Source organism: Anser brachyrhynchus (genome assembly GCF_964034855.1).
Source record: "Anser brachyrhynchus genome assembly, chromosome: 3".
In the NCBI taxonomy this organism is placed as follows: domain Eukaryota; kingdom Metazoa; phylum Chordata; class Aves; order Anseriformes; family Anatidae; genus Anser; species Anser brachyrhynchus.
The window spans coordinates 42,015,191-42,033,288 of record NC_137696.1 but is presented as its reverse complement, the minus strand read 5'-3'; the positions used below and the strand labels follow the sequence as shown (position 1 = coordinate 42,033,288).

At 38.7% G+C, this 18,098-nt stretch overlaps 1 protein-coding gene across 5 annotated transcripts in view; it reads left to right on the top strand.

Annotated features, from left to right (window-relative positions):
- Positions 1 to 18,098, top strand: part of KIF26B (kinesin family member 26B) — a 293,782-nt gene that overhangs the window by 106,318 nt on the left and 169,366 nt on the right. For all 5 annotated transcript variants that reach the window (XM_080586714.1, XM_080586713.1, XM_080586717.1 and 2 more), the window contains one exon: positions 15,994 to 16,160. In XM_080586714.1, coding sequence (XP_080442840.1) covers positions 15,994 to 16,160 — 167 coding nt within the window. The remainder of the gene's footprint in view (positions 1 to 15,993; positions 16,161 to 18,098) is intronic.

The following is an 18,098-nucleotide window of genomic DNA, read 5'->3' as shown; positions in this document are numbered from 1 at the left end:
TCCTAGGGAATGTTCCATAATGCTGTTCTGCTGAAAAGTCAAGCTTTGAAACTGTAGACATTTTTTTCATACACTTTCATAACTATCTATTTCTTCAATAGGACTGGACACTGTGTGCATTGAAACCCATTGTCAGTAGGGGATGCTATGCAGGAATGGGTATTTCAACCTCCAGGTTGGTCAAAGGGCTACGCTGCCCCCATTTTGTAGAGCTTCTGTAGCCGTGACTGTTACGAGCAGAGCAACTCAGTGGTGGGAAGTATTGGAGAATTAGTCTAGAACCTCCTGAATTTTTGGTTTTAGTGCATACATATATTGATTCCACTTCTGATGTTTTGGGCATCCATGTTTTGGTTTCTTAATTTTTGTACACATGTATTTTTGCTTGTACACACACAAATATGTCTTTTTATTCCTCTTCATTTCCTCTTAGAAAGACTCCTTTCCTGCTTTTCCAAAGGAAACTGCTGAGAAACTTCAGGATAGGTTCTGATCTAAAATCAATGTGAAATCAAGTTTACTTCTCTGGTGACAGACCAGCAATCATAACTCTTGCTTTTAGTAATCATATGCCATTCTGCTGACATTAAAAAAAAAAAAAAGAATCAGCATTGATTTTTTTTAAAAGGAAATGTTTGGAAAGGAAATGAATGGGGAGTGTTTCAGCCCCTCCTAAGAATACTTCTTAAGTAGCAGTTCTAGAGAAATATTTCAGGAGTGTTTTTTTTTATTATTATTATTATTATTATCCTGCATATAGAATGGTCCTCTACTGTTTGGAGCTAGTTCATACCTATGTTGTATTCCCTTTGTCCTAGTGTAAATGACTTAGCAAATGTCTACAGTATACACTGCAAAGAGACAGGAGACTTTTTTTCTCATTTATATAGATTACATCACTGCACTCCCACTGACCTCTAGTCAGCAATCTTTCTTTTGGCATGTCACTGTGGAGCAGAAAATCAGTTCATGATGCTCTATTAAAATTTAATTAAAATAAAGACTTCCTTTCAGAAACTGGTTTAAAAGTAACTTCTGAAACTTCTATGTTACAAATTGAGTAAACAAGTTGAAGGGGAAAAATCCAAAACATTTCACGAGCAAATAAAAATTCTCTGTGGGGTGCTGAAAGCCAAAATGAAAATTGAAGATAAACATGAGACATTTATTACAGTTCAGAATGGTTTGCTATATTTCAGATGATGAGCCTGTTTGTTGTTATATTTGGACTTCATTAGATGCATTTAATTAAATCTATTGTAAATCTGTTTTATTCCCAGTGGGCCAGTTAATGTAATCTTGGTGTTTGCTTATAAAAAATATCAACTAACAGTTCCTGCACTAATTTTAATCGCTATTTATTTTTAGATCATAGTGGAGTGTGTTTTGTCAGTTTAGGTTATTGTGTAAACTCCTTGGGGCTGTGACTTTTTGTCTGTGTGCTATGTAGAAGAAAGTAGATATTAATTGCTACTGTGTTAAAAAAAAAAAAAAAAAGTAGAGAAATAGCCTTCTGAAGCTTATTTAGGTTGACTTTTTTGAGAAAGAATTATAGCTATAAGTCTTGACTGTATACTTCCAGACAATTATTTTAAGCTGATATTCTCTTTTAATCTTCTGTACTTTTATTATTAAGTTTTACAAATGTGTGTTGTTATATTTTTTTTTGTTCTTGTCCTCTCCTGTCTCTTAGGCTGCCAACAGAAAAAGTGATGAGGGTATGTAAAAGAGCAGGAATAAGCATTAGCAGGTGTTAATGGTAAAGATTAGGAAATAATAAGCCTACAATGAGGCAGAAATTAAGAAGAATCACAAGGGTCTTAGATATTTCACAAAGTACATGTCTATCTGAGATTAAGGTGCTATAGAGACAGGTAATAATTTATAGCAGGAACTAGAAGAACATAACTGTCTATGTGCTGTGAGCCACTTCAGCTGTGAAAATATACACAAAGAATGCATATGAATAAAAGAGTAAATAATCAGCAGTATTTACTGTGAGCACTGCCTTCCAAAGTTAAACGCATTAGGGAAGATGCATAAGACTTTTGTATATGACTGTCATTTGTCTTTTACTGCCCTTCTTCTATATAGGAATTGGTCAATACTGCATTGATCATTAAGGCTGTATGGAGTCTACTTCTGGGTTGATCTGGGTTCTGTTTTAAGGGAATATAATTCTTTATGAATTCAGTGGTTATTATTTGCCCATCCAAAGTTCTCATTATTGGATATACTGTCTGAATTTGAAAGAATATCGTCTTTCGAAAATGTTCACCATTTATTAGTGCTTCAGGTTGTGAATGTTCAACTGTGTTCCTTCCTGCCTTTTCAGAAAGTGCTGTAGAGCACAGCGAGACTCGAGCCTGTGCCCCTTTTCCCTCTATTATTCACTTTTCAGAACTGTTCAAGTTGGAAAATGTCTGTAGTTTATATCTTCGAAACTGATCACTGATTTTTTAAATGCCATCTTAGGGAAGTAAAGGAGTTGTGTTGCCTAAATAGAAGAAGCATCTTAAATCAGTGTTGAGGAGAAAATTTAGTTCTTCATCTGATGTTATTTAGCTGGTCAGGAGAGATGGGGAATGGTATCAATTAAACAGTCTGCAAGTGAGTGTGCGCTAAATTCCAGCTGGGAATGGATAGTCAGCATGCTTGAAGTACTCAGCGTGCAAGGGACCTAAAGGGAAAAGTGGGAGTGTGATTTTCTTACCGTAAAGCTGTCATAGTGAAGATGGATTATGATGGTTCCTGCAGACCAAAATGCAGATTACATGTACTGGGGAAAAAATCATTGCATGCATTTGAATTAAATGTTTGGCCAGCCTCAGCTAATGTGATGTTCAGCTAGCTCCTGGAAAACCACGCTCAGCTTGGATCCCTTCAAGAAAAAGACCTGGAAATTGGAAATGGCCAACTGAAACAAATGGGCTTGAAAACATGATAGAAGCTGCACGCAATGACTGGATGCAAAATCACAATTTGCTTGGAAAATAGAAGCAAACTAGGAGTATACGCAGAAAGCCGAGAATCTTTGGTGTTGTGTAGGAAATACTCATTTAATTCAGTGGAGCGTCATAGCAAGTGCATAGCCTGAAGCTTGCAGGTTGAGCTCTTTGCTGAGCCTCTGACAGGGGGCCAGAACAGAGCCGCCCAGTCCCTAGCGGTTTGCAGCACACCCTGACTGGGCCTAATTTGGTGTTCAGTTGAGGATGTGCTCCTTCTTTTCTTGCTTTCATTAGCTGAGATGGCAGTAAATCTAGAGCAAACAGAGGAGAATATAGCATAACTCAGCACCTAGTCAAGTCTATAGAATTCACTGCAGGAAGAGGCCTCCAAGTCAAACACAGTTGAACGATTTTTATGACTGCTAATACCAGCTGTAGCTATGCAAACCAAGGTAATAAGGCAATCAAACCTGTGCCCTAAGGCATTCACCTTCGGGGCCGGGAAGGAGCTCTTTCTGTCCGGCTAGTGGTTTTGTTTGAAGGCTCTTCTGGCACCTTTTGAATTCTTTTCATGTATTGCTGTTAAAACTGATGGTTGCTGCTGTCATAAAATAATTTTAAAACCCCAGCAGGACATTTTTATTATTAACATGAAAGTAAGACAGGTGTGCAGGTATTGTGACAGAGATTAGAAAGACCAACCTTGTTAAATTTATAGACAGGTCACTGCCGCTGATGCATGGCTTTTTTTTTTCTCTTTTAGCAACTGAATACTGACTCCTTCGGAAATGAGACAATTTCACGGCAGGTCCCATTAGCACTGATAACTGTGAAATTAGCTGTTGCTACAGCTCTGCATTGGTATCATGAAAGAAGCAACACCTGCAAGGGACTATTAATATTAGGGACAGAAAAGGGTGAGGCAGCTACACAAAGCCAAAGGGCAGTGCAATTCAGCATGACTTACACTGTGAGATGGTAGATTAGTGCATGGTTTGTGTAATTCACCAAAAAGGGGGAGTTTTCAGCATGGAAGTTGAAGCTAAATGCTGTTTCCCTGTGGGGAAAGAGGAACACTATTGTTATGCTTTTTGACTTGAGAGGTTGGCTGGGATCATGGTCTCACAAGGTATTTGCACTGAAAGGATATGCTGTTCGCTTCTGAAGATTGTATCAGCATCTCTGCTTTGGGGACGGAAATACGAACGTTTCCTAGGCAAGTGCAAGGCTTAGCTCTGAGCCTTTTCCAGCTGGAATTCAGCCCCCTAAAAGTGCCTCTCTTGCAGCACCACACTGTTGGTGCTTCTCTTGTTTCCACTTCTGCACATCTTCCATGGATCTTTGAACTAAGTAATATAGCCAGTTCTCTGTGTTTACATTTCACCCCACAGACCCCTTCTGAACATAGAGTGTAACTCCTGAGCAGCTCTGCATTCAGCTTTGCATAATGGTTCCTATTTTAGCTACGGCTACATCAGAATGTAACAATTTGTTTTGAATGAAAACTGGATGTCACAGCATCAACTTCAATAAAGTTTCATCCACATGCCACTGTAATATTATTCTAATCTCCTCTTAGGACTCTGACGTGTGATCAGCTTGATAAGTTCTCAGCAAGTTTACTAATACCTGGTAAATGTGAATGCATGGTCTTAGCTTACAGCAAATTCAAGATGATTTGAATTTGTTTCTTTCACTTAGGTCTGTAAGAGTGACTAAGTAAATCACATTACCTTGCACTTGCAACAGGCTAAGAGTGTACATGTGGACAGCTGTTATGATGTAGTATAAAAAATTTTCTTTGCCTGAGCCATCATAACCTTTTAATACAATGTCAGGAATTTGGAGAGCAAACTGGCTCCTTAGACAGCATTACAAATGATGCATTGAATGGGTCACCTGACGTGCAACTTCAGTGACATTAATTTCATTGTGAGCACTTAAGTGGTTATAGCAGCATTTTAAGAACTAAATTTTGTGCAGAAGACTGGATATTTTATATTCTAAATGCTTCATGTGGAATTGAGCCCAAACAAAGCAAGCAGAAAAAATGCTTTCTTCAGAAAGGAGGCAAATTTCTCTTTTTAAGAGGAGAGATCTTACTTCAGTACAGGTAATACACTGGAAGATATGCTGCAGTATCTGGTAAGCTAAACTGAAATGCTGAGAAGGGACAAGCGAGATTTCAACACAGTATTTCTTTTTATAGAGCTTTTTTTTTTTTTTCTGCCTGAAGGTTTCAATGGAGCTTTCAGAATAACTGAGAGCACTTGGAGCCTTAGACCTGTCCTGAAAGACATGAATTTAACAAAGCATTCAAATATTCATTTTAAGTTTTATTTCACTAATGGATGAATCACAATATACAAGATTCTCCTTAGAGTCCTTTCAGATGATGTGTGGTTAATATTTCATAGCAGAAGGAAAAGAGAAAACTTCATGAGTAATATTAATAATCGTTGGTGTCAGAGGTTAACTTTTATTTAGTCAGTTTTTAAAAATGTACTTCTATGTAAAGATGATTTAAGGAAGCATATGGAAAAAGATATGCCGGAATAAATCTTCAAACTTAGAATATTTGATGAGTCAAGGAGGATTTCCTGTTCTCTCTTAACTTAAACTTCCTAGACTTCTGTATTGCTTGGTCCAACTGCTTGCTGGCCTTTAAATGATTTGACTCTTGACTGCAAACAGCCCTTAAAACAGTCAGAAACTTGCTTCATACACCATCTTGGGCTAAGTTTCTACAAACTTAGGGATGTGGGTGTCCACCTGGAAAGATTTGAGTCTTCGTGATGCACTTCCCAAAATGATTTTGTTCTGTTTCTAGAGAAGTCCAAGCTGAACTTGCTATGTTTTCATTTAGGGATAATACCACTGCTGCTGGGATAAGGCAAAATGCCTTTTAGTGCTGTAGCTTTCCATGACTGAGGCAGTTTGACTTGCATCAAATAACCTCTGCTATGACTTGAGAATACATGGAAATTTTACTCCTAAATCATTAACTGCTTTGAAAACTACTATCCAAAACTCATCTGATCTGAAAAAATTAGGAAAAAAAAAAGGAAAAAATAATGTAGCTGAGAAGATAATTTATTTTGTGTTTGTGCACACGCTCATGCCTGAGATCATAGAATATCCCGAGTTGGAAGTGCCCCACAAGGATCATCGAGTCCAGCTCCTGGATCCCTAAAGAACCCCCCCCCCCCCCCCCCCAAAAAAAAAAAAAATCAGATCATGTGTCTGAGAGCATTTGTCCAGTCAAGTCCTCTAGTTGCTTCCTTTGTAAGGTACTTTATGGATAGTTGTATTAGCCAACACACAGATGATCTCTGCCACTGTGGTATCTGCCAGTACTGCTATAGTTATACCTTTGGCTGAAGTTTATGGATGTCAGCTTTGTGATTTCTGTGTAATGGGGAAGCTGGTGGAATGGTAAAAACCTCTGAACAGATTCAAGACATTTGCTGGATTTCTGAGGGTCAAACCCACGCAACCTTCCAAGAGCAGCTGGATAAGAGGCATGTCAGACATGTAGTGGTCTTATCCCCCCAGAAGGTGAGATCTTGTGGTGACTGTGTGTGTTGGCCAAATTTGTGTTATGACGCATTTTTATGCAGTATTCAATATGGGAATCTCTACGCCTGTCATTTTTTTTTCGTACTGAAAATTAATTACTTTTCTCCCCGCATTTTAATGGTAGAACTTGATCATATGTCTTTTAAATAAAGACTAATGATCTAGTTCACACACCTATGTGTGGAAAAAGTAATGGTGTTTTTTATTGCTTACTCTCTTGCTAGCTATAGAAAGAAGTTGCTTTCTGGGTCAATAATGCCATTTAAGTTAAGCCCTCATGCTGACACACTCTGGTAGCTTCTAGAGCTGCTCTTGTCAACTGACAGTGAAAGGTCAATGGCTTACAGATTGCTGTTTGTGATAGGGAAGCAGCCACAGCAAGATTTGAACTTCTTATAATGCCTTGACATTGCTGGCAGGATAGTAGCTGATCAGAGAAATGAAAGTTTGTGTTCATAACAAATGTATTGCTCCTGCACACAGTGAACTTGAAAGACTTCTGCCTCAGCTTCAAGAGTGCCCTTACTTCGTTTGGATGCTGCTCCGTGTGCACAGACGGACAGAAGTCAGGTGTGACTGCCTTTCATGGTCCACACATGCTCTTCTGCCCTACTTATTTTAGCACAATTAGCCTGACCACTGAAGTCTTAAGAGGTAGCTGATGCAGCAAGGGTTTACACTGTGATCACTGAATCTGGATGCATGCACTCAACTTTAAATGAGCCACACAAAAGAAAGTCCTTTTCTCTTGTAAGAGATTTCCTTTTGTAATAGGGTAAAAATATGATAGGAAATATAGAAGTGATAGTAGAAAAAAAAATCCAATTAATTTCCAGCTGCACAGCTTTATGATGCAGCAGGAGGATACATAGGTAATTAAGAGAACCAACAACTTTAATGAAGTAGACTTAAAATAAAATAAATTCCGAAAGGTGGGGGCAGCCTCAGCTTTCCCACAGATTGCCATGTTATTATTGTCTCCTTGATGAGAAAGAAAGCAGGTTTATTGTGTAGCTGCACAGTATTATTTTTATTGGTTTATTTTATTTTATTTCATTGCTGAAATGCCTGGGGACCCAAAATTGAGGCTAGAACCTCTTTGCTAGCTGCTGCTCCTATGTTTCATTTGCAGAGTAAGCGTGGGGATATGCCAGCTGGGAAACCTGCACTGCTGTTCTGTCCGCAGAGACTTGGCTGGTGGAGCTTCAGGAATGAAAGGGGTGTGTGGGTCTAGCTGAGAGTGCTTTGCTGCTTTCCTCATAAGGGACAGCTCGCAGCGCTGCTGGGGTCTGTCCACGGGGAGTCTGCTTCTCTGGGGCATGGAGTCTGCACCCTGGGCCAGCTCTCCTGCCTGTGGCTTCCTTGGGGAGGGCAGGAGAGGCTGGTATGATCCTGAATGGAAAGGTGAGTTATGAAAGCTGTTGTGTTCCTGTAATGAGGTAGGCACTTTACTGTTCAGAAAATATATTGATAATGAAGTAGTAGCCAATAAATAAAATTGGCAGGTCAGGTGACTCAGGCTAAAGGAGCACTGCAACCTGGAATCTCCAACTTGTGTACAAGGATATGTTTGCTTTAGGTAGACATTTGCTGTCCTGAACGCTTCAGATCACGTAATTTCCCATCCTTTAATATTATTTTCCTTTTTGTTTGTCTTTTTGCTCCATAAATACATCAGTACCAAAGTAGAGAGGTAGAAGTAAGCTTGGCCAATACTCTTTCAGGGCCAGTATTCTTTCAGCCCCAGTACACCGATTCCTTCTGATGTAAATCGAGTACTAACTGTTCCTCACATGGATTACTTAGTTTAGGAGGGTACTGGCAAGCTGAGAAAAGTGAATTTATTGCTAAGCAGGATCCAGCAACCTATATCCCTCATGCCTTGGTGGTGGAGGTTGCTTGGGAATGTGCATCAGCTTATATTTACCAAGCTATGGTAGGTATGGGAATTTGCTGATTGAGAAAATGAACCATTGTCACAGGCTAAATAGAGCAGATTTCCTGTTTTATAATAAAGCTTTCGTTGTTGCTAGAAAAAAAAATGCAGTTCTTACTAGGTATTGTTTTGAAGAATGTGTGCTCAAGAAGTAACTCATGGGTTTTCAGGCAGTACTGTTGCTCTGTATGTTTTTGAATTATTTTGACTTGCTTCACTTTGCTTTTCAGTTCAAAAGCTAGGGCAAGAATGTGCACTGAGTGAAGGCGTGAAAGTAATGCTGTCATTATTTACTGTGGAAAAATAGAGCATAAAAAAATCAAAAATACTGTTTCATAAGACAGAATTCTTATGAAGAGGAACGGGGGAAAATGTCTCACAGCAGAGATAAATCCAACATTAGCTGGATGTCTGATCAGCTGTTGGATCAGCTTCTAAGTAGCTGATCTTAAGACATTCAGTGATTTACTGTAAAGTATTTCATTTAATGGCATGGGCTCTTGGGTGTGAGACAGAATTAACTGTATCATGGCACTTTTGATGGGAGGATGTGCATGTGTCTGCACAAATTGGGATTTTGTCTTTGCTGAGGAGTGCTGGATCTGTGTTAAATAGCTATCTTGTTTATAGAGGGACATGGGATGTGGCTGCAACAGTCAAAGGTCATATCTCTTTTGGACAGCAGGAAGCTAGAGGCTGCAATTAAGCGCTAGGTGCTGTCATGGTAACTAAGTAATGTTTAAGTGAAAATAGTTTATGCTAAATACAGTCTGACTCTTCCTTGTTAGAAGTAAAGCATAATTAGCATTCTTGCCATCCGAGCAACTCCCCTTTTGACAAACCTTACTCTTTCTAAAGATGCGTTGTTTTATGTTTCAATACAAAGTCAGTACCACTACAGTAGCCTCTTCTGTTAAGTCAATATTTCAGATTTTGTGTGGAAATTTGAATAAAGCAGGAGGAAAACATGCCTGAGGACCCTCCCTTCAAGTTTCAGTTTTTGCAATGAATGGTTGCCTTTGGTAGCAGAATTTGGAGTGTTTACATCACAGACTCTTAAGAAAGCCTGAATGCAGCAGTTGTGCATGTCCTTTTTCAGTCCTTTCCTCATGGAACACATCCTTTTGATAGGAAAGGACTATCAAGAATTGCTCACTCGGTCTCTGCGTCAGCAGTTACAGTGATCTCAAGCTATAGCAGCTTAGTATTCTGCTGTGAGAGAAAAAGGTCATAATCAAATGGCAAGATGCTATGAGTGCCCTTAGCTACGGGGAGCTGGTTACCATTCAAAAATGATTTCTTCTACAGGTGGGTTTTGTGCTGAATATTTCCTGAAATATCACCGTTGCTGTAATGAGTGATTTGTGGCAGACGCAGTGTGTGTCCTTCATTCTCCGTGGTATGTTTAAGATGACTGCCTCTGCAAATCCCTACCACTTTCAAGTTGCTCTGATTCAATGGTGTTATTGTTCCTTTTTGCCCTGTGAAGGATGTGTTAAAATTAATTTGTGAGTTGTGCAGGAAGCAAAAGAATCCTCTGTCCCTCTACCTTCCACCCCCAAAGCCCCACTTCAGTTTCAGTAAACACTCTACCCAGTTTACCTCAATGTATTTGAATCTGTTTAACAGTGATAGTTGAAACTGACTCTGAAGTATTTCCCTTTTCTATTTTCACATGATAATTTATCCCACCAAATAAATTACAAAAATTAAGTATATTAAACGTCAATTTACCCACATTTCTCTTTCTCTTTGTGGTGCTGAGCACAGTGGATCCTAGCTGTTACCTTGTACTTTGAATAATACCGTAGATCATTTCTTTCTATGCTTTATTTTTTTTATTAATGCACAGAACATAATGCAGAACTTGCATGTTTGGCAAACGGGATGAAGAAGTCAGTGTTTCCAGAGGGGCTCAAATAAAGGAGCCAAATTGTAGGAAGAGGACCTACTGCTTATTGATACATTCTCTTGCTGAGAGATGCTCTTCTGCATTTACTTGATTTTGCTTGAATAAGCAAATGATTTACTGTGAGATGCCTCTCTCATTGCCTGTTTCATCACTCCCATAGACCAGAAACTGAGCTCTTTGAGCCAAACAGGAAGAATAACTTTATCTTGTTATCACTGAGAGTAAACTCTGATGAGCCAAAAGGAGTTGGACAGAAGGTAAAAGATGAACATTTTAGAAGAGCCAGAACACCTGATTGTGCGCAATGGAGAACTTGAAATTAAGCTGCTAAACTTGTAGTCTAAGCAGATATATAAGAATTTATGATGTTTTTGGTGTGTGAAAGCGTTGGGAGAGGTATCCTTTAGAGCTTCCATCATGAACTCATCTTTTAGAGGGAACCTTTCACAAGAACGTGTTTCTTGGTAAATGTAGACGTTTGCTGTCTAAAATAAGTCAGGAAGTTATTTCTTCAGTATTTATTGGGTGGAAAATTCAGGGCTGCTCTGAATCAAGAGTGGATTGCCAAAGAAGTCATTTATGAGTCTGCACGTATATGAAAGAGAGCTTTCTACTATCAGTTTCTTCTTGCTAGTGAGCTTTTCTCTTCAGGTTAGGATCTTTGGATGCTGAAGATCGCCTTATAGTGACTTTGGACACAGATTTTTATCTTGAATTTGGCTCCAGATATGGATACATTTCATAAATTTCTGTGCATCTAGTTCATTCATCAGTCATTGAAGTTTACTAGATTTCAGGGATGTTCCTGGGTGCATCATGTCATCCAGAGCAAAGAATGTTTCACATCATTCATAAATGTTAAATTCCATTTCTACAGTACTTCCGGTTGGAGTCCTCAACTAGGAGCTTTAGAAACATGAATGAGCTTGGCTGTAAAATGCCCTTACGTAAATATAATTAACCTCATATTGCAGATGGCACGTTGTATTCACAGAGCGACACTTTAATTGGAACAGGAAGAGAATCTAGGCTGGTTGACACCTGTGGTTTAGCTGCAGAGCAATCTTTTTCCTATGAAGTAGAGAATTTAAATCATGACTTATCTCCAGCTCTTGCTGTATACTGTCAGAAAGCAGTGAAAGAAGAGGTTAATGGGTGCCTCGCTTTTATGAGACAGGAGAAAAATGGGGCTTGGGGAGGGACATCTGTCTTGTTCCATATGCACTTAAAAGGTTTTTATTGAGGCATGAAAGGTTGTGTTGTTCCGTGCTTTGTCTTTTCGTTGCTTATCCATGCACTGATGTGCTGCCAACAATTCAATAAAGGAATTTCTCAAAATATATCCTATTAACCTATCTTAAACCTCATGTATATGGTATGTGGGTACTAACAGAAGAGAAGGGAAAGAGAGTCAAGAATCTGTGCTTCTTTTCCCCATTAATTCCAGAAACTGTATTTAGTGAGAGAGCAGTGACACTGAAGAGGCAAATTTATGTGAATTGTACTTGCCAGGCAAACGTAATTTACATTATTCTGTTGTGTCTCCCTTCTTCCTGCAAAAGCCCAAGTTCAAGCCATGATTTTCAACTGTGTCTTTTGAACTAGGATGGAGAAAAAGAAATTTTCTAAGATTTTCTAAATTTCTAATTTATTTTATTTTATTCATGTTTGTATATATGTGAACTTCAGTGAGGAATGTAAGAGTAGAAGGGATTATCTGGTGCTGTGACTGGAGGACAAGGCAAATGGGATGTTATGATACCACCAAAGCCCACCCTTCAGTTTGGTATAACAGTTTAAATTATTTGTATGCTCTCTGGCCTATGAAGCAAAAGAAGGAAATACAGTAGAACTAGTTATTGTTTCGGAACACTTGTATATGAATTTTCTGGGCTTATTTCTGTCCACTACTGTATGTATATGCATTGAACTCTGAGAATAAATGAGGATTTATTAGTCAAATATTGTAGGCATATATACCGGTGCCAGGTGAGGTGCTTAGCCTGTGGATTGACCCAGGTGTTGAAATTTCTGCAGCATAAGCTGTACTGGACATGAAAAAAAAGGCTCCCAGCCTGGCCTAGGATTTGGAATAGCACTTTGCCCTTCATCACCTCTGGCTGGGTGTCCAAAGGGACAATTCCATAATTAATTGTCATGTTCTAGTTTGTTCTCCAGTTCTTGCCTTGATGTAAGGAAAAGATAGCAACACAGTGACTTGAGATGCTTCTTCAAGCAAAACCTGACGTTCTGTTTGAGGCTGGGTGTTGCTGTATCACAAGGTACTTCTGTGTGTTTTGACCTCTATAGCATGAAGTGGTGTTGAAAACTTCCTGGATGAGGAACAGTAGAACCTTTGAAATTCGGGGTAATATTTCAGCTTTCATTGCTTCTGGAGACATTTCATGGTTGAAAACCCCCCATTTTGCCAGGCCAAGGAAGCAAGTGCTAAAACTGGAAACCATTCCTAGTTTAGGAGATTCTGGGCTGTGATTTAAGACAGTTCTTACTTTGTCTTAATTTGTCTATACCTTGTGCTAAGCAAAATAACGTGTCTTCCCATTTCGGTATCCTTGCAATACGCTGTCAGCTAAGAAGCCTCCCTGCTGAGGCAAACAGCAAATTAACAGAGCAGAAGGACAGACAGTATATACATTTGGGAGTTTAATTTTGAGAGAGCTCATGCTGAGAAATGGATTTTTGCCCAGGAAGCGTGCCAGCACGAGTAAAGAAACCAAGCAGTGATGCTGGGCCCTCAGGAGCAAAAGGGTATGTAACAAGCCCAATGTGCCCCATTATGAGTGTCCATCCAGGGCAGCTCTGGGAGGGCTCTCTGACATGGCTGTTTACACTGGAATGCAGCTTTTCACAGATAATGCATCATTATCAATGTCAATAGTAGCTTCCTGCTTTCTGCAACAAAGCAAGCTTATGTTACTGAGCAGGAAGAAGAGCTGTAAGAAACTGCTGCTGCCTTTTCAGCAGGCTCTGGTGGTCAGTGCCATGCAGATGTTTCACAGCTTGAAGTTTGAGCGACTTTACCATCCTTGTAGTATTTGGATTGTATTAGTATGGCATGATAACAATAGCAGTACTACTGAAAAACCATGGAAGCAACCTCATTCTGCTTTAGTTCGTAAGTGTATGCTTTTCCTAAAATGAGAATAACTCATCTGTTTTCTCTCTTTGTCCTATGGGTAGTATGGTGCTCCACAAATACAGAATTTGTAAATATGTTTATTTCCAGATTCTTACTCAGTTCCTCTAAATTTTTAATATAAATTCTTGTACTTAGGTCATACTTTCTTAAGATCTTCATCCCCATTTGTTAAAAGGCATTAATGTTCCTTTTGCTGGCTAATATCTATTTCTGTTTGTGTGCATAATTTAGGAGGAGTGGTGTATATTTGTATCTTTTTAAAAGAATCTCATGTCTCCTTGGTAAGAGAGTATTTGATTTTGAGCTAAATATTCAAAAGTTCATGAACCAAGCATCTCATCAGCTTTTGAGGAAGCCTGAGAGTAATACCTTTCAGGAAATGTGCACAATCTGTGTGAAACTCTTTATTTCTTGTTTGCTCTGTCCTGTTCTTGCTAATAGCATTTGTCAATATGTGTGGCTTACATAAAATTCTCCATAATTGCAGAAACCATTTAATTACTCCTTTTATGTCCATAGCATGATGCTGCAGTGTATGTGGAAACTCATATTTGGAACAGCAAATCTTATTTGGCAGTAGACGGGGAAGTTATGATTGCAATTGAGACTGCAGTTGAGATATGTCAACTCATTGGCTCAACTGTTATCAGGTTCCTGCGCAACTGAGCTTCACTTCCCACTTCCCTGTCAGCACTGACAACTGAATAATGATCACAGAATCACAGAATGGTATGGGTTGGAAGGGACCTTTAAAGATCATGTAGTTCCAACACTGCTGTCATGGTCCATCCCTGATTTCACCGATATGAAGTGGATGGACTAAGACAGAATTAAGTTTGTGTATGTGTTCTGCTCTGAAGGAAGAACTTTTAAAATCTGTCTGCTTAGCAGTGGCCATTGTGGCAGATGATGAAATTGGTTTCAAGGTAGTTTGAGATGATAAGGCAGAATCTTGTGCCAGTTCATTCATGGCAAATGTAAAGATCTGAGTTAACAAAAATTATGGAAAACTTCAGGAAATTATTGTTTAGTGAATTCAAGTGTATTGGATGCCCCAAGTGGACATGTGTAGGTTAGCACATTGAAGAGAAAAAGTTTGGTTGCCTGCATGCTGAAAACACAGGGAGGTACTGGCAGCTAGCCTAAATTCCTGAGTTTTAACACTAAGTAGTATGAGATGATTTAAGTCCAGGATTTCAGCCTTCTGAGACCCACTGCTCATTCATTATAACGAATCACTAAATCAGAAGGCTCAGTGTGCAAGTAACATCATTGGGGTACTCTCAGCGACTTTACTGGTTCCTCATCTAACACAGTGGCTTAATTTAGTGCTCCTGTAAGTATTACAGTTAATTGCCCTCAGAATAAGTACAATAGGGATAAACTCTTAGACTGTCTTCTTAGATGTAGCAGAACAGGTAACACTTTTCTATACAAGAAGCAGAGGTGGATTGGAGGTTGGTCAATGCCTATGGAATAATCTTCTGCAGAATGAAAGAATGTTAACCATATTGCATGCTGTTTCGCCGTATAAATGAAATCACAGTTCTTCAACTTCACATTTAATGACCAAAATGTCTAACAGCTGAAATAAAGCAAACCTAACTAGAAAGAGAGTTAACTACAGGATGATCTCGAGTACTTTTCTTGATGTACCTCACAAAGATATCCCCTTTCTATTGTGGTGGTATCACCACCTTACAGTGATGCTAAGGAAGGGAATGAGAACTGAAAAAGAACACATGAGTTTTGCAAACTTTTTGCAGGACGAAGGAAGCTATGCTTTGGAAGATTGCTAGCATTATCTGTTTTTCCCAGAGAAGGACTGAGATGGGGCTTCCTAACAAAGAAAATGCTAAATGGGCCATCAGAAGAATGAAATCATCGAGTGTTTAAAACCTTTTAAGAAAGCTAATGAAAGTGAGTGGTAATGATCCCAATTTTCCAGAGAGATGATAAACAGTCTAGGATCCCAAGGGACTGACTCCTTCCTATGCTTTTGTGTTGGCCTTTCTGAAGAAAGGTCAACAAAACTATTTAATACACTAGTGCTGTGTTATTTTACAAAGGTAAACTTTTTTTTTCTTTTCTGAAGTAAAATGTAAGTATCTTACATGTTTCTAAGCTGTCTCTTTTGTACCATAAGGGGAAATCCAGTAAGGATTTTGGTTTACCCTTTCTTTTCCATATGGATGGAAAGCCATTGACATTATTGACATTTCTAATGATGGGATGAATTTATCCCATTAGTTTTAATGCAAACAAGGTTAGGTCTGAGCCAAAGTACTGTAGATTAGCATGACAGAAGCAATAAGCTTGTTCACAGACCTGCACAGATGTAGTGAATGAAATGCCTCTCTTACTTCATCTGCAACCCAGAGGCACTTCTGGATTAGGAGGGGTCAGCAAGTGAGTTTTAAGCTGATGACTCTCACTGCTTTTTTTTTTTTGTCTTCAGATATCTCAGCTTATGACAGAGACTAGTCGAGAGGGCCTGACTGAAGCAGCACTGAACCGCTACAATGCAGATAAACCCTCCTTGTACAGCTTCCCCGCCTCCCAGAGCACATATGTTGCTACTGACGTATCCACAGGCACTTCCGTGGCAGCATCATTTTTTGCCAGGTAAGAAAGACTTCTCAGATTTTACCTCTGGAAACGATTTCTTTCACAGGAATTTCGTTCATTTTGTAGTGAAGACATGGGGCTGACTGAGTAATGCACACATGACAAGAGACATGCTATATATAAAGCTCATCACAAGCCTGCTGAATTACCATGAAAATGTTGTTTGATGCACCTGTGTACATTTGTCTCTAAGATGGCGATGATGCTTCTACCCTCCTCTGTAAAATAACAATTTCTTGATTTGGGATAAAATATGATTGTATTTGCAGAATAATACCTGATCCAGTGTGATTTTTATAAAGGATACCCTGAGTGAGAAGGACCCATCCAAGTAAATTTTTTTTGAGATAGGCAATCAATTGTATTACTAACTGGAGTTGGATAGTTGTCTTTGCAGGCAACCTTCAGGTTTGGTGAATTTTACTTACATCTAGCCAAATTATTAAGATTTATATCTCCAGACTGAATATTTTAGGTTTCTGATTTCAGTTTCTGTCCCTGTCATGCTGTTGAGTTGACCTGATGGTCTAAACTCTGCCTCAGAACACCCTTTCTGTTGATCACTGAGCCAGTGTTTCCAACAAAGTTTTCAAAAATCTGATGAAAGTTTCATTTAAAATCTTATGGTTATCTCTATTAATTTTTTAGTAAAAATGGTTTGTTACATGGGCATACCAGCTGATAAGTGAAATATTCACTATTGACAATGGAAACATTTTTCTGTGCAGAAATAAGCTCTCTACAGAACAGGCTTTTAGCCTGCTTGAATCCTGGTGTAACTAAAGAAGTTGAAATAATCTTTGTCTTTTAATGTTCTTCAGTAATTAGAAGATTGACTTGGAAAGAGTTGTGGAAGCAATGAAACAGCAAGAGAATAAGCTATTTTCACATTGCTTCCAATCCAATCTAGTGAGATATCTGAAACATTGAGTGAATTTTTGAGTAAATGCCTCAGGCATACTCAGATTAGCTTCTTACCCTTTGGTGAGCCAACTATTAGTAATTCCACATGATTCTATTTCATTATAAAGGAAAATGGAAAACTTATAAAGTTGCTGAACTTTGAAGGCTGTAAATCTGGAATGAAGATTTTCCTATTTTTCCTCACATGAGGACTGCATATGTTCAACCAGTGTCACACAATAAATGAATCATGTAAGAGGATTAAAAGCGGTATTTTAGAGGAGCTAGTGAACACTGTTTGGGACATCTCTGCCGTTTTTCTTTACAGATGTGATGCTGCAATAGCAAATGTGAATGAGGACAGCGGTCTTGATTTGCTGCCCTTTTCTGTTAAACTGCAGGCAGTTTAAATTAAAATTGCTGAACATACTCGTATGGTAATATCTAACTGGAGTGCAGATTGGGATTAGCACATATTTAACATGAATTGATTTATGAAGATTGCTTAACTCATTTGCTCTTCATTGTTGCACCTTTATGCTGATAGAATTCATTTTCTCTTAATATACACTGCTGAAGTGTAGGAAACTAATTAAGTTTACTCAAAATCCCAAGATTAGGTCCCAGCATTTTAAGTAGTACTCTTAGTTTCTAGCTGATGTTGTGAATACTTGGATGTCCTTGGCCCAGCAGAGAGACCCCATGTTTAGGCTGTTTATTTTTAAGCTGTACTTAGCAAGATGAAAGTGACTAGTTTAGTTCGGAGTATTATACTAGATTAATGTCAGTTGGGTAAGTCAGTTTAGTTTTAGACTTCAAATTGTATCATCTGCTGATAGTTCAAGCAGAAAATCAAATTCAATCATTTGATGCTTGACATTTTAACAAGAAAGTCCACAATTTGCTTTGAAAATGTGGACCTTCTGTTAATTTTTGTTTTGCATCTGATGTGTCTTTTTGCATTTTTGTGAAGTTGGGATATGAAGTAAGAACCTGCATGTTGTATGTGTTTAAAAAGTAGAAGTAAGTCTT